The sequence below is a fragment of the Eptatretus burgeri genome, chromosome 9 (assembly GCF_056783735.1).
Source record: "Eptatretus burgeri isolate ZD-2024b chromosome 9, Ebu_testis_v1, whole genome shotgun sequence".
NCBI lineage: Eukaryota > Metazoa > Chordata > Myxini > Myxiniformes > Myxinidae > Eptatretus > Eptatretus burgeri.
This window is the reverse complement of record NC_140969.1, coordinates 28643800-28667799: the sequence shown is the minus strand read 5'-3', so window position 1 is coordinate 28667799 and position 24000 is coordinate 28643800. Positions and strand designations below refer to the sequence as shown.

Below are 24000 nucleotides of genomic sequence, written 5' to 3'. Positions count from 1 at the left end.
GTCTTGTGCATTGTGCCTTGAACAGTGCGTAAATATTCAAAGCTGACAGGACCTGCTATTCGATACAGTCCAGCGTCCTTAAGAAATACAGCTCTGACTGCTTCGTAGACAGGTTGATTACAAGTATACAGCCGATTGTCTCAGACAGACAGCTTTCCTTATTGTTTTTGCATTCTCTCTGTTGTTTGTGTTTCTGCCACTTCTTGTTTTTCCAGGTATAGTGCTTGAAGATATCTGGATATGTTATAGCCCCTGCTTCTGCCTCATTCTGCATAACATCAAAAAATGCCGTTGGTTGTGTTACTGGCAGCTGCTTGTCTTGCTTAATTTAGTGGAAAGAGCACATTCTGTTAATTTTCCAGATTAATTTGGAGGTTTTGCACGCGCAGATGCTTATCCCAGATAGGGTATTGTATTTTCCGGTGTATAACCCACGGTCGTGTATTAACCACACCCCTATTTTTCACCCTTAAAAAAAAAACTCTTTTCCGGTGTGTTAACCGCACCCATGTTTTTCACCCTCAAAATAAATTAATATATTGATCATTTTATTTTCTGATCTGGAACAAAGTGATGGAGGTATCAACATGTCCGCTTCATTTCGTCTCAGTCTTATTCTCATTTTGAAGAAGTTGAAGAGAGGAGAGTATACCAATAAGTTTTTATTTTAATTTCTTATTTTTTAATATTATAAAGAGGATTTTTTGTTCCTGGAAAAAGGAAGAAAAGGGATTCATACCGGTATCATACATATTTCTTGTGAATTTGTAGCGCTGAAAAGGGCCGTTTGGGTTTGATGAAGCTTTTCAGCTAAACCCGAGAAAATCCTCATAAATGCTTTCGTCATCGAAGACGGCACGTAACTCCTTGTCTGAATCAGAGTTGAGCAAGTCTCTGTCCTTGTTGAAGGTAAGGGGGGTCTGGTCGGCATTCCCAATCCTGCTGAGGGGAGATTCATGCTCTCAGCAAAGCTTGATGTAGGACTGGAAGCGCGTTGTATAATTTGCCGTATCATCGGGTAGATGCTGGGAGATGTGTGTGCGGTGTCAAACCGACAGTTGATGGCATGCCATGAACCTGTAAGCCCATGACGGCTGGCCGTGAAGTCCCCAATATCCTCCTCCTCCTCAGCTAAGCTCCCCGCCTTCAGCCTAAGAGCAAGTGTTGAGATGGCGTAACCTTCTGCTCTCTTCTCCCGGACCCAAGCGACGAGATGCTCCTCGAGTTGCGGCCACTTCGCTAACTTCCCCTCAGTGCCTTCTTCTTCCTTAGCATCTTCTCTTTCGTTGCCTTGATTGTTCTCCAGCGCTGGATAATGGACTCATCTATGCTGAATGGTCTCCCAGCTTCCTGGTTCCCAAACTCTTCTGCAGACTGGCAGACGGAGAGTTTGAACGCTGTGATAAATGGGCACCTTGACATCTTGATAGATAGAATGGATGAAACGTGACGTAATCTGGTGACGTAAGCCGAGGCACTCATGAAGAACAAAGCAGCCCTTCCTGAGGGTCACATGAGCGCCCCACAACCTGTTGGAGGATGCCTGAAAGTTTGCATGCAAGCCTATTTGAGGTGGGTGCTCCATTATTGCACTCTAGCTATTGTGAATAATTCTTCTTTTGATGTGAGACCAGGTGTTCTTTTGTGTTTAATGGCGTTTTCAGAGCCACGGGGTTCTATATACGCCGCGTACCTAAACTCTTGGTGTCTCCGATTTTTATTTATGTAATTTCTGCACCCGGTTAATAAAACACCATTAACCTGAACCTGAACCAATTTTCAAAATTTAAACTGCAGAATTGAGCTCAACAGTTGTTCAGACTTCTAAAAAAAAAAGTGTTCATTTGGAATATAATTGAAATTCAGCATTGATCGTTTTCAAGACAGATTAAAAAAAAAAATTAAAAAATAATTTCTCGACCCATGTATTAACTGCACTCCCAACTTTTGCCTTTTTACCGATAAAAAAGTGCGGTTGATACAACGGAAAATACGGTACTCATATCGACCCCAGCAAGCTATGGATGAACTGATTTAACAGGAAATTTGATTGCGCCCAATTTCATTATCCCCCAGAACTCTCTCCTGCATTTGCCCTCAAACTTGAACCAAAATTTTGGCTGGGCCCTTGTGAAGATGTTTGTAGAGTTACTTGATGGCTTCTACAAAGCTAACAATTTCATCATTGATGCGTGTTTTCTACCAAATGAACTATGAGTTGTATGCCACCACATAACTATTGTTGATCTTGACATCTTGGTTTTCAACACTTTGTGAAGCTTTGGCCCCCGTCTGCCTCACCTCCTCTTCGATACCGGGGATACGTCCATTCCCCGATGATTGCGTGAACACGTTTCTCCTTGGGAAAGTCTTTACTATGTATTTGTTTGGTCATGCAAGGTGCTCCAGTTTTGTCGGCTCCGCCTGATCCATGGATCATACATGTGACGACCTTCCATAGCTCGTCGTTCTGTGGATCCAGTAGCTCTGCACTGACAACCTTGTCAACCTGAGATGTAGTTTGTGATTTGTCTGCATCCTTCAATGTCAGCAAAGATGTGTACATGCTGAAATATATTGAAATGAACCTAAGTTATGCATGCTTTGTTAAACAGAATGATTTTGCACAAAAAAGCATAAACGTTGACACAAAATTCATAGATATCTTCAAAACAATTGCGAAGCTTCCTATTTGCAAACTGTCAGCCTGCCATCATGCTAACCATCATTATTATTATGTAAAGGACCTGTCACACCTTGACGTTTTAGCCAGCGTATGGCAAGATATCAAAATGTATGTAAAACGCTGGCGTACGCTGAACTATTGATGTTTTTTTTCCAGTTTTGGACGTATTCATAACGAGTTGGACGTATGCATAACGTATTGGTAACGTACTACACAGAACGTTTCGATAACATATAGATAACCTATATCAACGAATGCTGAGCATGTTGTCGGCGTTCACTACCTATGCCCAACGATAGTCTAACTTATGCATAGTGCGCGGCAGCGTATCGCCGACGATCACGTGGTGTAGCCTATTAAAAGGCTGCGGCTCGACGATTCAAATCATAACCGCACTAGACATCGAAGTGTCAAGCCGCTGTCACACCTTGACGTTTTAGCCAGCGTATGCCAATGTATGAAAAATTTGCCGAATACGCTGGCACACTTCGAATACGTTATAGGTAAGTTTTGTATACGTTAAGAGCACGCTGAAGCACGCTGGCATACGTCGTAGTACGTCAACAAATTTTCAGCATGTTGAAAAATTTTCGGCGTATGACACACGTTCCGCATACGCTGGCCATAAGTTGTAGGCACGTTACGCGATCGTTGACACATGTTGACACAGTTACTTACTTGTAAGTTACTCATAAGTCGAAACACGTCGAGGTAATGTTTAGTGTCAGTGTTCCAGACTCCCTGTTTTTTTTCTTTCTTTTTTTTTTTCTTTTTCTTTGGCATGACGGTGATGTTGACACTTCGATTTCTAGTGCGGTTATGATTTAAATCGTTGAGCGGCAGCCTATTAATTATATTATATTATAACCGCACTAGAAATTGAAGTGTCAACATCACCGTCATACCGAAGAAAAGAAAAAAAATAAAAAACAGGGAGTAACACTGACCCTAAACATTACCTCGACGTGTTTCGACTTATGAGTAACTTACAAGTAACATGTGTCGACGTGTGTCAACGATCGCGTAACGTGCCTACAAATTATGGCCAGCGTATGCGGAACGTGTGAGTCATACGCTGGCATACGTCGAAAAATTTCAAGCATGTTAAAATTTGTCGACGAGCTTGGCGTACTACGACGCATGCCAGCGTGCTCTTAATGTATACAAAACTTACCCATAACGTATTCGACGTGTGCCAGCGTTTTAGACAATTTTTTCATACGTTGGCATACGCTAGCTAAATCGTCAAGGCGTGACAGGGCCTTAAGCTTTGTACCCTGCAACGCAAATTCACTCAAACATTCCAAGCTATTACCTTTAAACCTTGTAATGAATCATCTTTTACTCTCAGGCAATCCACAAAAATGGTCTTCCTTCACACAAATGAATACATTGGTCTTGCCAAGTATGTTGTTTTTGGTGAGATTCAGCAGCCCTTTATTACCTCTGCCACCGAGGGTGAAGGAGGTTATGTTTTCACTCCCTTTCTGTCTGTCTGTTTATTACTTGCAAAATCGAAGATTTTTCAAGTATATTGGTTAAGGCGCTGTCACACCTTGACGATTTAGCCAGCAATGGCAACGTATAAAAATGTATGTAAAACTTTGGCGTACGCTGAAATTTTGATGTTTTTAAAAAAAAGTTTTTGGCGTATTCATAACGAGTTGGTCGTATGCATAACATATTAGTAACGTACACAGAACGTTTCGTTGTCTTATAGATAACATACTAATGAATGATTAGCGTGTTGTCGGCGTTCACAACCTATGCCCAAGGATAGTTCAACTTAGGGATAGCGTGCTGCACGTATCGCTGACGAACTCGTGGCGTAACCTGTTAAAAACCTGCTGCACGCCGATTTGAATCATAACCGCCTGAGAATTGGAAGTGTCAACCACGCAGTCACACCTTGATGATTTAGCCAGTGTATGCCGACCTATGAAAAATGTGTCTAAAACGCTGGCACAAGTCGAATATGTTATGGGTAAGTTTGGTTTACGTGAAGAGCACGCTGAAAAACGATGAAGGACGCTGTCATACGTCGTAGTACGTCTAGTACGTCCTGCAATTTCAAGCATGCTGAAAATTTTACGACTTACTCGCCGTATGGCTCACACGTTCCGCTACGCTGGGAATAAGTTGTAGGCACGATATGCGATCGTTGACACACGTCGACACAAGTTCCTTGTAAGTTACTCATAAGTCGAAACATGTCGAGGTAATGTTTAGCATACCCGAAACTTATTTTCTCCATCAAGGCACATTTTCTTTTTTTCTCCTTGGCTCCGTGAAGGAACGTGACGAAATATCTGAAGTTGTTGTTGTTGTTGTTGTTTTTTTATTATTATTATATTTTTAGTCCATCACGAATTTTAAAATATATTCGGACATTTGCTTTTAAGTTTCGACGTCGACGTGACAATATCCTCAAACAGAAAATATTCACAGAGGAGGAACTAAGAATAAGACATGAGCAAACTGAAGAGGCAATCGGACGTGACGTAACGTCACGTGATGAAATATCGGAAGTTATTGTTGTTGTTTTTTTTAAAACGCTGCCAATACGCCATTTTACGGTAGCTGTAAATTAGAAACACGTTCAGTAAGTTCTGTGGTCGTCCGGAAGACGTCAATCAAATATGTCTACATACACGTCAATATGTGTTGGAGGTACGTTACACATAGGTTCAAATAACGTTACTCATAGGTTATAAATAAGTTTTGGGTTGGATTAAAGGGGATTAAAGGGGAAATTATTGGATTAAAGGGGAAAAAAATGGACATAATTTTCTCCGAAATTGCTCAACGAAAAAAATTGAAACTTAGCATTTGTCATAAACTCCCCATGGGGTATATAAGGTGATAATGATGTCATCAGTGAAGTGATATTCCAGCCATAATTGGTTTGAATTGAAATCCTGATCCAAAAAATCTGAAATTTCATATATCTGATCTATTGCCCGATGTGAGTGAATAATTAAATTCATGATGTTCATAACCCTTACCAAGAAACTATATGACATTATAGGGTGCATGGATGATATGCTTATATAGTCCATCATATTAGTGGGCCATAATAGTAGCGTGTTCAGTTAACGAATAGTATTTTTGTTCAGAATGAACATGCGGGGTGAGACTGCACTTTTATGAGTGCCATTGCAGTTTGGAAGTATTTTTGCTTTCCAGGTTTTAGCGCTTTGTCTTGTTACTATAATGTATGCAAATATTCAACTCAAACCAATTTATAATGCATATGTGTGCATTATAATATTTGATGCAAAAGTCCAATGGTATTGAGAATGGTAGCATAATTTGTCTGAAAACATGAAGGTGGTGTTGATTATAAATTTGTCTGGCTGGTTGCAGAAATATGCTATGTACTGCAATGTACAAAGATCTGTGTTTTCTGAAAGTGTTTTCTTTTGATGTTTTGCAGTTTGCATTCCAGAAGAAGGTTTTAAAGGTACTGCATTGAACACTGATTCTTTGGGGGGTTTAAACACAGCTAACCTTCGGACGACCACTGGGGTATCGGTAGACCCCAAATCACGTTTAAACTGCAGTACTTTTGTCTCACCGGTCATCTGAACATTAAAACTTGTTCACATTGTGTATTGTTATTTTGTTTCAATATCATGTCTGTTAATCGTAATTCCCTGCAAGTTTGTTTATTCACTCCATTCTGAGCTGTGTATAACATTCAATTGAACATGTCAATATATATTTTTTGTAACAAATCAAATGAAAGACCAAATACTGCATTGGAGTCACCAGGAGGAATCTGAATAAGCAATGAGCAAAGATAGTCATGACGAGGAACCTCAATAGGATTCGGATTTTAGCTGCTTCTCCTCTACCCTCAAGCCTATCCAGACACAGCCAAGTGAGCATTACATAAAGAAAAGCAAATTTGTAAAAAGCCTCACAATCTTTTTTTTTAAGTCTGGGCTCGTAAAACAGCTGGAATACAGAACAGAACTATGACACAGTAGAAAGGGGGAAAGTCACCAACATCTGGGTAGAGGGGCACAGTTTTAAAATTGCAATCAAATGGCTCACACCTCTGTACTTCATGATGAAAGTATGCCTTCCTTTCCAAAGCATTTGATTGCAATGCCTTACTTGTTAGGGAGTTTAAACATCCCTGAAATTGTCACGAGATATACCTTTCAACAATATCACAGCTGTAGCTAAGTAATTGCAAAATACATGTTGCTGTTAAAGAAAGTGGAATTGAAAAGTTTGATAAATGACAGACATGATAGTGTGGTGCACCTCCACATCATGTGCCACCCTCCCCATCCTTACCCATCTTTACCCATAATCTTTCTCTCCCCTTTTAATCTTTTAATCATTCCTACACCAACCCTTTTACTGTGTGTGTGTGTTTGTGTGTCATTCCCTTGCTTGTTATGTCCAAGAGTTGTTGCAACGTTGCCCTACTATCAGTTCATACCCCCTCGTCACCTTGTTCTTAACTGCGGCTTAATCAAGTGGAAAAATTAGTCAAAGAAACGCCAAAGTTAATATATATATATATATATATATATAAATATATATATATATATATATATATATATATATATATATATATATATATATGTATACAGGGTGTCCCCAAAAAATGTACTCACTCTTTAAATGATAATAAATGCGTTGTTTATTGACTTAGAAACAAGATGAATGGTTAAATGTATAAATGGATAAATGCATGTTTACAAATGTTCAAACTGACGACCATCACGTTCCAAACACAGCCGATAACGTGGACCAATGGATTCAACAGCGCTGCAAATCATTTCATTTGGAACTGCAAGACATTGTCTTTCATTTCATTTCAGCTCATCAACTGTTGCTGAGTTTTGAGCCATAAAACTTATCTTTGAGATATCCCCATAAAAAGAAGTCCATTGGAGTGAGGTCTGGGGAACACGCAGGGAATTCAACACTCCCTCTTCGCCCAATCTGTTCAGAAAAGTTGCTTCGAGATAGGCCCTTACATCACGGTGGTAGTGGGGAGGTGCTCCATCTTGCTGAAAGTAAATCTCTTCGTCACCCAATATCTCTTTGAAATGTGGAATGACGGATCCCTGCAGCAAGTTTAAGTAAACATCCCCAATGACAGTTTGGTCAAAAAGGAATGGCCCTAGGATGCCCAATGCTGACATCCCACACCACACAGTAACCCCTGGTAAGTTTAAATGGTGCTCCATCGTAACATGCGGATTTTCAGGAGCCTAGTAGGTGCAATTGTGTCGGTTAATTAAGCCATTTAACTTGAAGCTGGCTGGCCTCATCGCTTCAAACAATTTTGGGTGGAAATGCTGCATTTTCTTCGCATTTGCCCAGGTATCACTCACAAAATTCAGCTCTCCGGTCAGGATCGTCTTCATTTAGAGCGTGGATTAATTTTGGAATGTAACTTTTCCAATTAATTCGCTTCAAAATGCGATGGGCGCTTGATTTTGGGATTCCTGTCTCGAGCCATTTGTCGTACAGATTTCCGTGGGGATCGGTGGAGGGTTTCCAGCAATTGATTTTCCTTTGCGGGGGTGGTTGATGACCGTGGTCTTCCTGAACGCTCCTTATGGACGTCATGCACAGTTCCATCTGTTTCAAACTTATCTCGGATGCAAGCAATGGTGCGTCGCATTGGTGGATCTTTGTGAAAATGTCTTCTAAATTGTCTTTGCACTTCCATGATGTTTTCGTGCTTCCAGTAGCACTTTATGATAAATTTTCTTTCTTCAAAACCTAGTCGTACTTCTGCCATTATTATGGTCAATTTGATCTGAAAATAAATGAAAAATTCAATGAGTTATGAGGAGCCAAAATGTGAGTACATTTTTTTGGGACACCCTGTATGTGTGTGTGTATATATATATATATATATATATATATATATATATATATATATATATATATATATATATATATATATATATATATATATATATATATATATATATACATGTATATATACATGTATATATAAACATATATGTATTTTTGTATCAGTATATGTTATTCGTAAGCAAATATTTTCTGACTAATTACATTGTCCTCAATTTAAAAATATATTACCCATTGATGTTTCTTGGGCTATTGCGATTGAAAGACCGTGTTCATACAACGTTTTGAACACCCCATGTATATCATTAAACGTTTTCCTAACACAGTGACAGCTGCACAAGATTTAAAGGATTGCCATCTGTTGAAGTCGTTTTGGCCTGAAAGCATGATATCGATGACACCATTTGCTTTGTAGCACATAATCTGTTCATGCTGACTGTGCCTAACTTGGGAATTCCTCATTTCTTCGTGTGTCCTTTTCTTTAATCTCGAAACAATTCCATACCCCTGGGCCAATTTACACCAAAGTTTGCGTTCAGTCTGGAGTTACCCAGGGTGGATTAATATGCACAAATACCATCTCTTCCCAAACAAGGTATTATACGCACATATGTCTGAAAATCATTAAAAAAAAAACAGCATGACACTGAGGAGAAACTGACCTCAAACAAAGAAGTGAATCCATTTGGCCCAACATTGCTATGGTGCACTCCCGAGTTTAAATTTGCTAATTTTTATCGTTTACTGTAACCCGATCTTGATTGGGTGATATATATATATATATATATATATATATATATATATATATATATATATATATATATATATATATATATATATATATATATATATACATACATACATATACCCAAATCCCCATCCTCTTTCCTTTGCCGAGTGTATCATTACTGTGTAAGTGAACCTGATTTACCATGTCTGTAACCATACCTTTCTTCCTGTGTGTGGCAGGAACTGGATTGCTGGGAAATTAATGTGCTTTTCTGGCCGATGACAAATCCAAACACATGGCCACTCCGTACCTTTTCTTTTTCGTGACACATATTCAACAACATCCGTCTGCTTTTTTATTTTTTATTTTCATGGCCACTGTAATCAATGCATCATTTTCTCACACTGAAAATATATGTTGTATTCTATTTACCGTTTTACCATGGAGCCCTCTATTTTTGCGGTATTTCTAGGGAAAAAAAATGGACTCTACATCGTACACAATTCTAATTGAGACTGGGTATCTTTTCATATTGCATTTTTGTGCATTTGCAACTCTGTTAAAAACTGTTTACAACTTGCACATCAAAATCCCCTTATTTAAGGGATCTTTTTGCTGTGAAAATTCCCAATAAAAGGATTTAAAAAATAATTTTGGATTGCAGTGCAAACATGTGCACACCTCCTTATGCAGTAACACTGTTACACCATGTTTGTTGGCTCTTGTCCCCCGCCCCTCCGACAATGTCGGAGACGGGACATTTTAATGAGCTCCGTCCGACCGATCGATCATCTGTCCATGTACTTTTATGTATACAAACATTTTATTCGTACAACAAAATTTAAATATGTATTTCAATAAAATAGACATTATCAAAGCTTTTTGACTTTCACTCCTCAGGATAAAACTACAAGCAGATGAAGAAGAAGCACCAAACTCTCGTTTATAAAGTTACAATGTAATGTCCTCAATTTTGGTTGGTTGAGAGAAAGAAAGGATGGGATTACCTGATTGGTGGAACCATAGAGCATCATGAATAATGAGTAGGCGGAAATGAACCATCATGAATAATGATTAGGCGGAGATGAATAACCAAAGTACCACCGGAAACATAATGCTAATTAGCTGAGGGCTAGTTGTGGGGGGTGGGGAGTTGGTGGTTTTCATGATGACTCAACTGATGGTGGTGGAGTTGTCATACAGTCAAGCCATCATATTCAAAATAGATATAAAGTTCAGACAAATTCTTTCTGTCTACAAAGAGCGGGATTGGTTGACCTGATGAATGTGGCCTTCATTGCACGAAGCTGAGCTAAACTGCATCCTCTACTCAGGGTTTTAAACCAGCCAATATGATATTGGTCTGCATACTGAGGATTATTCATTAAATGGTAACCAATTGCAGAAGCACAGGGAATAGTTGAGGTATTGTGTACATTCTTACAAGCCCGAGTTGGTTGTCTCTGGTTGACTGACTCCATCTGATCCCCAAAGGAACGTGTTGTTCAACGCGATCCTTCATTCTCAAAGATGTGTGGCCCACATACCGAGCATCACACTGACACTGAAATTCGTAAATATTCTTACTTATATGAGAGGCAGGCAGACATCTTTTTGTCCTGACGGAAGCAACCGGCGCGTAGTGAAAATCACTCGTGGTTGAACAGCATAGTAAGAATGGGACACTGTCTGTTTGATCTGGTTTTCAAACTGTTGAGACACTTTGCCTTTGTAAGGTAGACATAGGTATACCAGACATTTACCAGGTCCGATTATAGGATTCTTTGGTGGGTTCAGGAATTTGTGTAAATATCTATTGATGATCTGTTCAGGATACCCATTATCAAGAAGAGTAGGCTTGATGGTCTCAATTTCAGCATGGAGTTTATCTGTGGAGCAGATCTTTCATGCTCTGTTAACCAAGATACCAATCAATCCAATCTTGTATTTGGAGGAACTGTAAGAGTCCCACCTAGTATACTGTCCGGTAAAAGTAGACTTATGGTAGACCGTGGTTTTATAAGCGTCAGCTGATTTCTCAACTAAGACATCCAAGAAGGGAAGTGGGCCGAGCGTTCCATCTTTAAGGTGAACTCGAGGGATGGATGGGGAGAGTTCAGGTATGCCAAGAAGACTTTACATGCTGAGGTTGACTCAAAGACAGCTAAGATGTCATTGACGTACCGGTAATACATGGAAGGGGGTTGAACTCCAGGATGTGGATTTGCAAAGGCATGTTTTTCACAGTAACCTACAAAGATGTTTGCCAAGACGGTGCCGAGAGGGGATCCCATCGCTACACCATCGATTTGAGTAGACATTGAATCATTGAAGCTGAACTCGACAGAACGGGTTGCCATCTTCATTTATTCAACAAAGACAGACTCGGAGATCGGTGGAGGTGTTTAAGTCACTATGATACAGAAGTTGTGAACACATTTCGATCACTTCTGTCAGTGGGACATTTTTGAATACACTGCCTATATCATATGAGCACATTGTGGAATTCTCATTTAGGTGTGTGACGGACCATATGGCATTGGCGAAGGTGGATTCCTTCAACTGGATGGCTACAAATATTTTGTGGCCGGCTGCGTTCATGAGATGCAGACTTGGAGCATGCCAGAGAAACAAGGTGCTGGTGATGTCTAAAGTATCAACCAATATTAATCAGCAATGTATGTTTGTCGACACACTGGCTTGTCCTAAAACTCTGTGGGGCTGATTAACTGTTGTGATGGTGCTCTATCATGCTGTGAATAGGGGAACTTTTTTCAACTGGTTACTCAGTGGAGTCCTTGCTCTCTTTACAATCCCATTTGTCAACCATAATCGCATAATGATCTAGATCAGTGTTTCTCAAAGTGGGGCGCACACCCCACCGTTGGGGCGTGGCAATATTTTGGTGGGGCATGAGGATTCAGAATTAATGAATCAATATATGATCGCTTTCATAGCTTTGCACTTTCAAATTTTCAAAAGTTTGAAGCTGGGACTGATGCCTCATAGCGTCATAACTAAAAACTGCTTCACCGCGCCCTTGTTAGCCAATACGCCGGTAAGGCGTGACCTTGATTAATTCAATGCTGTTACGTCACTATGACTCGCTTTTCGTCAAGGGGAATTCCTTATATGTAGTATATACTGTAGTGTCTCCAATCATGGTGGGGCGTGGGATTTTTTTGAAAATCAAAGTGGGGCGTGGGACAAAAAAGGTTGAGAAACACTGATCTAGATATTAGCATTGGTTGTAAAATCTACCCTCACAAATGAATGGAGAGTGTGTACTGCAATGGTGTATGCTTTGCATGAATGCTGGCAGGGTTGCTTTTATGTCGGGCAGAAAGATCAAGTTGAGGAATAGGGGATTTCGAGAAAGAAATGGCCTTCTCCCTAAGATAAATGACAATAACAGAGGAGAGAAAAACAGACAAGGTGAGAACTAAGATGAGTGGCACTGCAATGTGTATTGATGTTTATTTCTTCATTTACAATTATTATGCATACAATACCCACTGCTGTGCAAAAGTATTACACACATTCAGCAGTGGTAATATATGGATGTTATGACCATCACTAATTTACTAAATGTCTCCACTCGTGTTTTCTACAATTATAACAACATTGACTATTATTTATAGTTTTGGTGAGAAGAAACCAAGTTTGTCATTTAGTAATCTTTAATTCACATTAATCAGAATCTTCAAAAACTTGTGATCACAACTCAAAGTAAATTATACATGAGCAGCTAATAAGAAGTGTTGTAGTATCTAATCCATCCCATTTACCAATCAAATCTAATTGATGACTCATTGTCAGGTATTCCTCTATTTGCATTTATAAAGGTAAAAGCCTACTTTTCATACTGCAGAATACAGATGTATCAGGATTAACTGTTAGCTTAAGAAAATGACTAAAATTTCAGTCGAATATTTCCATGGAATTGTGCTTCTGCATAAAGAAGGTAAACAATTAACAAGTACAGAGAAACATTATCTGTAATTGACAAATCCATGACTGGAAGACCCAATAGCTGTCCAACAAGAATGAGCAACAATTGAAGATAATATATCCTTAAGGAATAGAAAGAAGACGAGCATCAAATTCACAACAGAACTGACAGAATGCTCGTGTGTTGTTATCCATCCATCAACAGTATGAAGGTCACTTTTGAAACCAGGATTTCAAGGATGTGTTACAGTAAGAAAACCTCTTAAGAAAGGGGAAACAAGATTAAAAGGCTACAATATGCAAAAGAACACAGAAATTGGACAATGGAACAATCGTCAAAGGTGCTTTGGATGTGTCAAAGTTTAAGTTACTTGGATGTAATTTAAGACGGTTTGTGGGATGAAAAACTGAAACTTAGAAAGAGTCTTACTTGATGTCAACAATTAAGCACAGAGGAGGTTCAATTCAAGTTTGGGGGTGCATATCGTCAAGTGGTGTTGGAAATTTTATGAAAATTGATGGTATATTGACCACAGTGAGGTTCAAACAAACTTTAATCAACGATGCTATCCCTAGTGCTGCAAGACTTATTGATCCAAACTTCATCTTACAGATAAATGATAATCCAAAACACTCAGCTGGAATAATTAAAACTTATTTTCAAAAGAAAGAGGAAGCTGGAGTTCTTCAGGGCATTTAGTGGTCCCATCAAAGCCCATGTCTCAATATAATTGATTTTGTATGGGACAAGTTGGACAAAGAAAAGGTAAAAAGGAATTCCAGCAACATAGATGATCTTTGGAAGTTCTTGGAAGAAATATGGAACACCATTCCACACAACCCTTCTGATTTGTTTGTCCTCAAAGCAGGGTTCTCATACAGGTTTGAATGGGAAAGGAGGGAGGGAAATGGGAGAAGAAATGCATTGTATTTCTTATTCAAGTTTGGAGAGGAGGGACAGAATGGGGTACATTGTATTTATTATTCAAGTTTGTAAAGGAAAGGACGGAGGGAAAGGGTAAGAAGGGATGCATTGTATTTGGAAGAAAAACAAGCGAACTGAATGGAAGCGAGGGTCACATACAAACATAAGATAAGGTTTTGTAGAGAAAATATACAAGCTCTCTGTCCAGCTTAATTTTAATGGAAAACAGATGCTTTTATGGGCTAACATATACATTCAATGCAAGTTTTAATGCCAGAATACTAAAGAGTTGTATAATTGTCTTCTGGAACTCATTTTATGTTTTCAAATAACAGAAGAGTAAATTTATCATAAACAGTGATACATATACTGTTCATTGGATTCAATAATAAGCAGCATACAACTTGTTATTCAGTGTTAAGCAAGTACATGTAAAAGTTCATCAGAAATAGCAGCACAGATGAGATTTAAAACAACAGCAGGTGCATTAAGCACATGATATAAACTGTGAGTGTGTGTTTGTGTTATTGTAAATGTCTATTGTAATATCACTTCTTCAATATCCTTGGAGGATGGGTAGCCCATATACTCCATTACTTGTTTATAGGGTTGATAACTGCACTTTCAGTAGTTTTGGTTGTAGCTTGTTTGAAAGCTTTGATATCAATTATATTAAATAAATTGGCTGGTTCTGCGGTGGTACTTAGAAATGAACCACATGAAGATTTTTCTGTGCAGGATCTTCTTCTTCTTTTGGCTGCTCCCGTTAGGGGTTGCCACAGCGGATCATCCGTCTCCATTTCGCTCTGTCCTCTACATCTTCTATTGTCACACCAACCACCCGCATGTCCGCCCTCACCACATCCATAAACCTCCTTTTTGGCCTTTCTCTTCTAATCCTTCCTGGTGGCTCCATCCTCAGCATCCTTCTCCCGATATACCCGTATCCCTACTGTGCACATGTCCAAACCATCTCAATCTCGCCTCTCTCTCACTTTGTCTCCAAACCGTCCTACCTGCGCTGTCCCTCTAATATACTCATTTATAATCCTGTCCATCCTCGTCACTCCCAATGAGAATCGCAGCATCTTTAACTCTGCCACCTCCAGCTACGTCTCCTGTCTTTTTGTCAGCACCACCGCCTCCAAACCATACAACATAGCCGGTCTCACTACCGTCTTGTATACTTTCCATTTCACTCTTGCAGTTACATACGGGATATCAGTCCACGTCACACTCTGCGTTACTTCCCTCACTCAATCGACTTTTTTTTTTTAAATCACATTGTACTACTAATTGCTTGCCAAGCTAAGAGTCAAACACCTCACAATTCCAACACAGACACTTTCGGGAGCCTGCATGTAATTAATTTCACATCATGCCATGATAACTCGCCTACTCCTCTGTTTGGGTTCTTCCTGGTCCTCTGTTTTCTGAGTCGCTCTATGCAGTTGCGCATGGAGTAATGTCCATTTATCCTCTCAATGTCGCTGTTCCCACAGTTCAAAGAAATGTGTTGTGGAAGCGAGTACTTGGGTCATACTCTGGCCCCGCCATCCTATCACAACTAACTTTAACTGTTCTTGGAGATTTGGTTGCAATCCTGCCACAAAGGTATTAACCACCATTGCCTGGGGAGTCAGCCCCTCCAATCCTGAATATTTATCAATTGCTTCCAACAATCTTTCCAGGAAGACTCTTGGTTCCTTGCCCGGCATCTGCTTAATATCATGGATCTCATCTCAGTCACTACTGATGGGAGTTAGTTTGAGCACCTCCTTGATTAGATCCTCAATTCTAGCCTTATGCACCTGTTTATCATCATTTTCAGGTTTCGCATCACAAAACTGTGTGTTCTCCTCCATAAGTTGGTGGGTCATTTGTTGTTTAATGTCTGTATGCTGTAGATTATGATGTTTGATTACCACTCGCATGTCCCTTGTCCATTTTGCTGGGTCCCTTTAACTGAAGGAAGTGATTTCACAATATTAAATCATTGAGTAGGGGTCCACGGTCTAGAGCTGTGGTTCTTTACCTTTTTATGTGCTCGTACCCCTTGAGCTTTCATAATATTTCCCCGTACCCCCTGTCTAAAATTTTCTTATGTTATTTATTTATTTATTATTATTATTATTATTGGAATTTAAGTACTATACAGTATTGAATTTGACACCATATATCATACCCCCTGCTTTGATGCTTCGTACCCCCGGTTAAGAACCACTGGTCTAGAGGTTGTGAATTTATGCCCCCCAGGGCCAGGAAATTCTCTCAATAGCTTATTCAATAAATTGCTCATTTCACAGTCAATTTGTCACTCACTCTCCCTTGCTCCTAAGAGATCCCTGATCTCAAGTCGGTCCAGAGGATCCCAGATCCTCTCAGCAGGGTTTCAAGACCCTTACCGTATCTTATGAAGACCCTTATGAAAATTACCAGCTCAATCCCTGGTTTCTCCAGATATCTCAGACAGGGCTTCCACAGCCGAACCTTTTACCCAAGTGATTTAGCCCTAGTTATACTCCTGGCCGATATCCTAGCTTCAGGCACAGTCTCGCTTGAACTCGCTGTCAATCAAATACCGAGCACATAGGCAGACAGTTTGGAGAGCAGGTCGGGATGTCAAACTGTATCAAAAGCTCGATATATGTCCAGAGAGACAGCCCTCATCTCATGTCTGATATTGAAGGCCTCCGTCCATTGTTGGGAGAGTAGAAGTACCATGTCCAAGGTAGAATGACCAGGTCTGAATACAAATTCATGATCTGAGATGAGGTCATTGGAGAAAGGGAATGATTTTATATGAACTGTGATAATGGATTCCATGACCTTGCTGATGATAGGAAGTAAGCTAATTGGTCTGTAGTTAATGGGATAAGTTTTTGCATCTTTTTATGTCATTCCGTGATGTTGGTTGATTTCCAAGCAGATGGAAGATGTAAATGATCTCGGGAAAATTAAAGGGTTAAAAGAGGAGAGAGGAAGCGCAAGAGCAGCAGAACAGGTTTTTAGGAAATGTGAGCTAATGCCGTCCGGTCCAATTGCAGAGTCTGAGGTTGCCAGAAACTTTTCCACCTTTTCAGGTGCAAAAGACAGAATTCAGGATCAGTTGGACATGACTGGGAGGGATGGGTGGAGAGTGGGAGGGGTTCGGGGCACAAGATTTTGAAGTGAACACAGAATTGAGGCATTCAGCCTTCGAATGAGCAGAATCGGTTATGGTGCCATTTGAAGTGAGGAAAAGGATGAAATGGGAGCATACATACATCAGAGACTGACTTGACGAGGCACCACAAGGTTTTGGAGGAGGGAGGAAAGTTTGATACCTCATTCTTGAGATTGAACAGATGTTTTCTGGTTCTCCTGAGAGTGGACACACACTTGTTGTGGGCTTTGTGGAATGATCTGAGTTTGCCTTCGGTTGGATTTGCCTTCCAGGAGGAGAATGCAAGTTGTTTTAAAGTAACAGCCTCACCACAAGATTCAGAGAACTAAGAGCATGAGGATGAGTAAGATAATTGAAGACGAGATGGGATGAACCCTGCATAAGAGAGAACAGGTTTCTATGGAAGAATTCCCAAGATGAGTTAATATCAGGTGTGGTAGATATAGGACACCAGTTCTGAAATGTGATGGCTGCTTGCAGTTCCTGCCACTTTGCTTGAGTGAACTGCCAGACTCACAGATGTCGAGGCTGTTCTCTGAGAATGGCCAGACAGATGTGCGCTTTCACAAGCACATGACATACTGTCACGTTCAAACCTCTGTCTCCTCTTTATGTTCACTTTGGTCTCCAGTGTTGACTCTTCAGTGACATAAGAATAATGTAATTTCCATCCTTTTGCCAGTTTCGAATGAGAATAAATGAAATTACCCTGATCCATTCCAAAATAACCACACAGGAATATTAATTGTGAGGTTAAGAGTGTGAAATACATTCAATTAGTCAGATCTGGGTTAAAATTTCAATACATGTCAATCAATAGTTTAGATAGAGATACACACATTCGCTTCTAAGTTGTCTCACCTGGGTTTGAATCCCGACTCGGCTCTAAACTGTCGTCCCGGTCTTTTGTTCAGACACGGTAAAAGTGCCGTCCCTCGGATGAACGCGTCCCATCTGTCAGCATTTGTTGGTGGACGTTTAGCATCCCTTGGTGTCCTTCACGAAGAGTTAGCGAGCTATCGCCGGCACCCTGGTCAAATTACAAACTCCAGCCACGCCCTCATCCAACCATGCTACCTTCAGCCTTGTGCTGCACTCGAACGAAGAAGAATCGTTCAGGTATTTCAGTAAAGAATATATTCTGCATTGTCAGGAATGTGGAAATGATGAGGGCTTCAGGGCCTGAATGGCCTCATCCACTATCTGGTTCTTGGGTTTCAAAAGCAAATTTTCAAACTCTGTCTTGTTGTCTGATAACCGCTTGTGACGTCATTATAGTTCAGCATAATTTAAGGAAACACATTGCAAAACAACTAAGATTGTTCGAGAAAATTTAAACTAATGTTTCTCAAACACCATGGAAGGGAAAAAGTATGTTTTGGAAAGACACTACTGAGGGATTTATCTCGTCTGGTCTGTAACCCAAAATTAAACAACTCGCTGATTACAACTCACACCAACTTATGCTGAAACCAACTTAAAGGACATTTACGATCAATGAAAACAATTCCAACTTGTCCCACAGATCTCCATTCAAAACTAAAAGTCAGTCTATCTTTTGAGACTCTCTAAGTAATGGATATTTGCACAGTTGCTTAGTTACACAATTGGTTTATGGGCAACCGGTAACCATGGAGACATTGTTATAAGAATGAGAGGCCTTACAGCTCTTAAAATGTTGGGTGGAAATCAAGCACAGCTCTTTCATGGTTACCCAAGGTTTCATAGGTTTTCTTGCTCGGCCTTCCCATACATCCCCCTTTTGCTTTACAATGCATTCTAACCTGACTACCTGTTTACCACCGTCTCGTGACAGTGTCACCATTGTCTCTTTTTGGGTTTTTTTTTTCTTTGGAAAGAAATGTAGATGTGAATATGTTATGGACTTCTTTTGGGGGTTTGGGACACTCATTCATGTTTTGAGACACATACTGGTGGTAAAACTGTCCTTACAATAATTATTGGGAAGTTTAAGCGGATAAACAAAAAGGGCTTTTATATGAAGGAATGTACATATCCATGGCGATACCAGTGGAGGAAACGAAAAGTGTAAAAAGGATATACATATATATTTTTTATTTTTTTTTATTTTTTAAGTTTTAAACTCTTTTCATGGTGGGCAGGGTCATTTGGTAGTCGAAGGAGAAGACGGAGGAGGGGGAAGTGGGGGGGGGTGCGTTATGGTGTGAATGTTGGCCATCGGTCTTTTGAAAAGAGAGTTCGAAAACAGATGAAGAGTGAACTGTAAGAAGGAAGGTTGGTTATTGTCTGGATGGTATAAACAATCATCTGAAAAACTTCTTCATTCTACATTGCTCTCTGGATTTGTTTGAGACTACACAGGCAGTTTGACCAACAGTAGCTCGTCGATATACTTTCCTTTTTTTTAACTGACCTGTGTCCATTTCTTGTTGTTTTACTTTCTCCCCTGACCACTGCTCCCTCCGTGTTGTTTTCCTTACCCTTCTGACAGACCGAGACAGGAACATCTACCATGTGTGCTTCCTTGTTATTCTTCTTGGTTTGTGCCGTGCTGGCAATCAATGTCCGCTGGGTCCTTTCAATCGATCAAGGTGAGAGTTCATACACACACAGCTGAGTAACAGTAATTGATATTATGAATGACAATGGTCATTAATTTCTCTTTTTTTCTGAATACAAGCAAGTTGCCCATGTCCGGGTCCCACAACTGTAAACGGGGAAGGGATAAAGAAGGCAAAAATCCAAATGGCGTCGTCTGTCATAGAGCCGGCAAGCTGGGAGCAACAATTCACATTTATTGCCACATCTGATGCAATTTAAATGCTCTAATGGCGTCGAGGTGCTCCATTTGAAACTGTACAACTATACGTAGGTTTTTGATGCCGAGGGTCTGTAATACAAGTATATGTTGGTGTCCAAGCCAATGACCAATTGGAAATCCATCCATTGGGACCATACTCTGGCAGAGCATTGGTGCTGCTTAAGCAGTCTCCTGGGCTATTGGGCACAATCCTGGACAGGTAACCACTCCAACACAGGATACCAGCAAGCTGGTACTCATTTATTCCAATCTGTGAAGGATGACAGGCTGGTACCCACCTGGTATTAATTCAACAGCCAAGCAGGATTTAGAACTCAGGATCCAAGGATCCCAAACCCACCACCCTAGCCATTAAGCCAACACCAGGTATAATCTGAAATGAATAGTAGAATTCTATTGATGCTTACTGTGTGTATTGGTTTACTGTTTATATTCACAACACAAACTAACCGAATGAACATGGGCCGATGAGAGCCAACAGTTTTCTCATCTATTTAATGAGTCCTCGTGCCTTCAGCTGGATATACAAGGGTAATCTTCGGGTTTGGTCGACGATACACAGTTGACATCATCCTCACACTGACATTCCTGATTTTCCCGTTGAGATCAGGATACACCTGAACAACTGTCCCGATGTTCCACTTTCCTCTGACAGCATTTGGGTCACAAACCATGACTATATCGTCTACTGACTCTACTTGAACATTGCGCCTCTCCATACACTCCACTTTTTACATGGCACCAACAATGGGAACACGTCTCTGGTCCAGCATCTCCAAAACGAGTCCACTACCTTTTGCATATACCTGACTCGAAGCCTCGCATTGCATGTCTCTCCGAAGGGCCTTTGAGGCACTTCAGTGGATGCTCGACTGAGTACCATGTCGTTCGGGCACAGATATGCACTGTCATCTGGGTCATAGGGAACATGGTCAATGGAACGTTGGTTGACTAAGTTTGCTACATCCAGCAGCAGGCATGTGAATAGCTCAAAGGGGGTCATAGCCTGATTTTTCCATGGCCTTCTCAGTGCAAACTGATAGTTTTCACAAGGGACTCGACAGAGCCATTTTGGTGTGGTGCTGTTGAGGGTCATAAACCTCCACTCTATACCTCACTCCCTGTATCGTATCTTATAGCTCCCTCTTTGAGCCTCCCAATTGTGTCCCGTTAGCGGTCAACATGCATACTGGCTGTCCTCCGATTACACAAAATGGGCAGAGTACCTGCAACGCATTTAATTGAACAGTCCACTGTGAGTGGAACAGTTCACTCTATCGTTAAACAGTCCTCTGCAGGTGTAACAGTCCACTCCATGGTTGAACAATCCACTGTGAATGGAACAATTCACACCATGGTTGAACAGTCCACTGTGAGTGGAACAGTCCACTCCATAGGTGAAAAGTTCACTGTTAGTGGAACAGTCCACTCCATGGTTGAACAGTCCACTGTGAGTGCACCAGTCCACTCCGTAGTTGAAAAGTTCACTGTTAGTGGAACAGTCCACTGCGTAGTTGAACAGTCCACTGGGAGTTGAACAGTCCACTCCATAGTTGAACAGTCCACTCCATGGTTGAACAGTCCACTGGGAGTTGAACAGTGTTCCACTCCATAGTTGAAAAGTTCACTGTGAGTGCAACAGTCCACTCCGTAGTTGAAAAGTTCACTGTTAGTGGAACCGTCCACTCCGTAGTTGAACAGTCCACTCCATAGTTGAACAGTCCACTGTTAGTGGAACAGTCCACTCCATAGTTGAACAGTCCACTGGGAGTTGAACAGTCCACTCCATAGTGTAACAGTTCACTCCATAGTTGAAAAGTTCACTGTTAGTGGAACAGTCCACTCCGTAGTTGAACAGTTCACTCCGTAGTTGAACAGTCCACTGGGAGTTGAACAGTCTACTCCATAGTTGAACAGTTCACTGTGAGTGCAACAGTCCACTCCATAGTTGAAAAGTTCACTGTTAGTGGAACAGTCCACTCCGTAGTTGAAAAGTTCACTGTGAGTGGAACAGTCCACTCCGTAGTTGAAAAGTTCACTGTGAGTGGAACAGTCCACTCCATAGTTGAAAAGTTCACTGTTAGTGGAACAGTCCACTCCGTAGTTGAAAAGTTCACTGTTAGTGGAACAGTCCACTCCGTAGTTGAACAGTCCACTGGGAGTTGAACAGTCCACTCCATAGTTGAACAGTTCACTGTGAGTGCAACAGTCCACTCCATAGTTGAACAGTCCACTGTTAGTGGAACAGTCCACTCCATAGTTGAAAAGTTCACTGTGAGTGCAACAGTCCACTCCGTAGTTGAAAAGTTCACTGTTAGTGGAACCGTCCACTCCGTAGTTGAACAGTCCACTCCATAGTTGAACAGTCCACTGTTAGTGGAACAGTCCACTCCATAGTTGAACAGTCCACTGGGAGTTGAACAGTCCACTCCATAGTGTAACAGTTCACTCCATAGTTGAAAAGTTCACTGTTAGTGGAACAGTCCACTCCGTAGTTGAACAGTCCACTCCGTAGTTGAACAGTTTACTGGGAGTTGAACAGTCTACTCCATAGTTGAACAGTTCACTGTGAGTGCAACAGTCCACTCCATAGTTGAAAAGTTCACTGTTAGTGGAACAGTCCACTCCATAGTTGAAAAGTTCACTGTGAGTGGAACAGTCCACTCCGTAGTTGAAAAGTTCACTGTGAGTGGAACAGTCCACTCTGTAGTTGAAAGGTTCACTGTGAGTGGAACAGTCCACTCCGTAGTTGAAAAGTTCACTGTTAGTGGAACAGTCCACTCCGTAGTTGAACAGTCCACTGGGAGTTGAACAGTCCACTCCATAGTTGAACAGTTCACTGTGAGTGCAACAGTCCACTCCATAGTTGAACAGTCCACTGTGAGTGGAACAGTCCACTCCATAGTTGAACAGTCCACTCCATAGTTGAACAGTCCACTGTGAGTGGAACAGTCCACTCCATGGTTGAACAGTCCACTGTGAGTGGAACAGTCCACTCCATAGTTGAATAGTCCACTGGGAGTTGAACAGTCCACCCCATAGTTGAAAAGTTCACTGTTTGTGGAACAGTCCACTCCATAGTTGAACAGTCCACTGGGAGTTGAACAGTCCACTCCATAGTTGAAAAGTTCACTGTAAGTTGAACAGTCCACTCTATAGTTGAAAAGTTCACTGTGAGTGGAACAGTCCACTCCATAGATGAAAAGTTCACTGTGAGTGGAACAGTCCACTCCATGGTTGAACAGTCCAATGGGAGTTGAACAGTCCAATGGGAGTTGAACAGTCCACTCCATAGTTGAACAGTCCACTCCATAGTTGAACAGTCCACTGTGAGTGGAACAGTCCACTGTGAGTGGAACAGTCCACTCCATAGTTGAACAGTCCACTCCATAGTTGAACAGTCCACTCCATAGTTGAACAGTCCACTGTGAGTGGAACAGTCCACTCCATGGTTGAACAGTCCACTGTGAGTGGAACAGTCCACTCCATAGTTGAACAGTCCACTGGGAGTTGAACAGTCCACTCCATAGTTGAAAAGTTCACTGTTTGTGGAACAGTCCACTCCATAGTTGAACAGTCCACTGGGAGTTGAACAGTCCACTCCATAGTTGAAAAGTTCACTGTAAGTTGAACAGTCCACTCTATAGTTGAAAAGTTCACTGTGAGTGGAACAGTCCACTCCATAGATGAAAAGTTCACTGTGAGTGGAACAGTCCACTCCATGGTTGAACAGTCCACTGTGAGTGCAACAGTCCACTCCATGGTTGAACAGTCCACTGTGAGTGGAACAGTCCACTCCATGGTTGAACAGTCCACTCCATGGTTGAACAGTCCACTCCATGGTTGAACAGTCCACTCCATGGTTGAACAGTCCACTGGGATTTGA

The 24000-nt window shown here is 41.0% G+C and overlaps 2 protein-coding genes across 4 annotated transcripts in view; both read left to right on the top strand.

Moving 5' to 3' along the window:
• USP48 (ubiquitin specific peptidase 48) overlaps positions 1-9920 on the top strand; it is a 180711-nt gene extending 170791 nt beyond the window's left edge. For both annotated transcript variants that reach the window (XM_085894514.1, XM_085894513.1), the window contains exons 25-26: positions 6123-6149; positions 9509-9920. In XM_085894514.1, the coding sequence (XP_085750640.1) occupies positions 6123-6149; positions 9509-9531 (50 nt within the window). In that variant the 3' untranslated portion in view covers positions 9532-9920. The remainder of the gene's footprint in view (positions 1-6122; positions 6150-9508) is intronic.
• A 415-nt stretch (positions 9921-10335) lies between these two features.
• The window catches only part of LDLRAD2 (low density lipoprotein receptor class A domain containing 2), an 814009-nt gene continuing 800344 nt past the window's right edge, over positions 10336-24000 (top strand). Inside the window, exons 1-2 of one of the 2 annotated variants that reach the window (XM_085894518.1) lie at positions 10336-11904; positions 19785-19884. In XM_085894518.1, the coding sequence (XP_085750644.1) occupies positions 11803-11904; positions 19785-19884 (202 nt within the window). In that variant the 5' untranslated portion in view covers positions 10336-11802. Of the gene's footprint in view, positions 11905-19488; positions 19568-19784; positions 19885-24000 lie in introns of those variants that run through there. The other variant, XM_085894519.1, reaches the window with a different exon arrangement.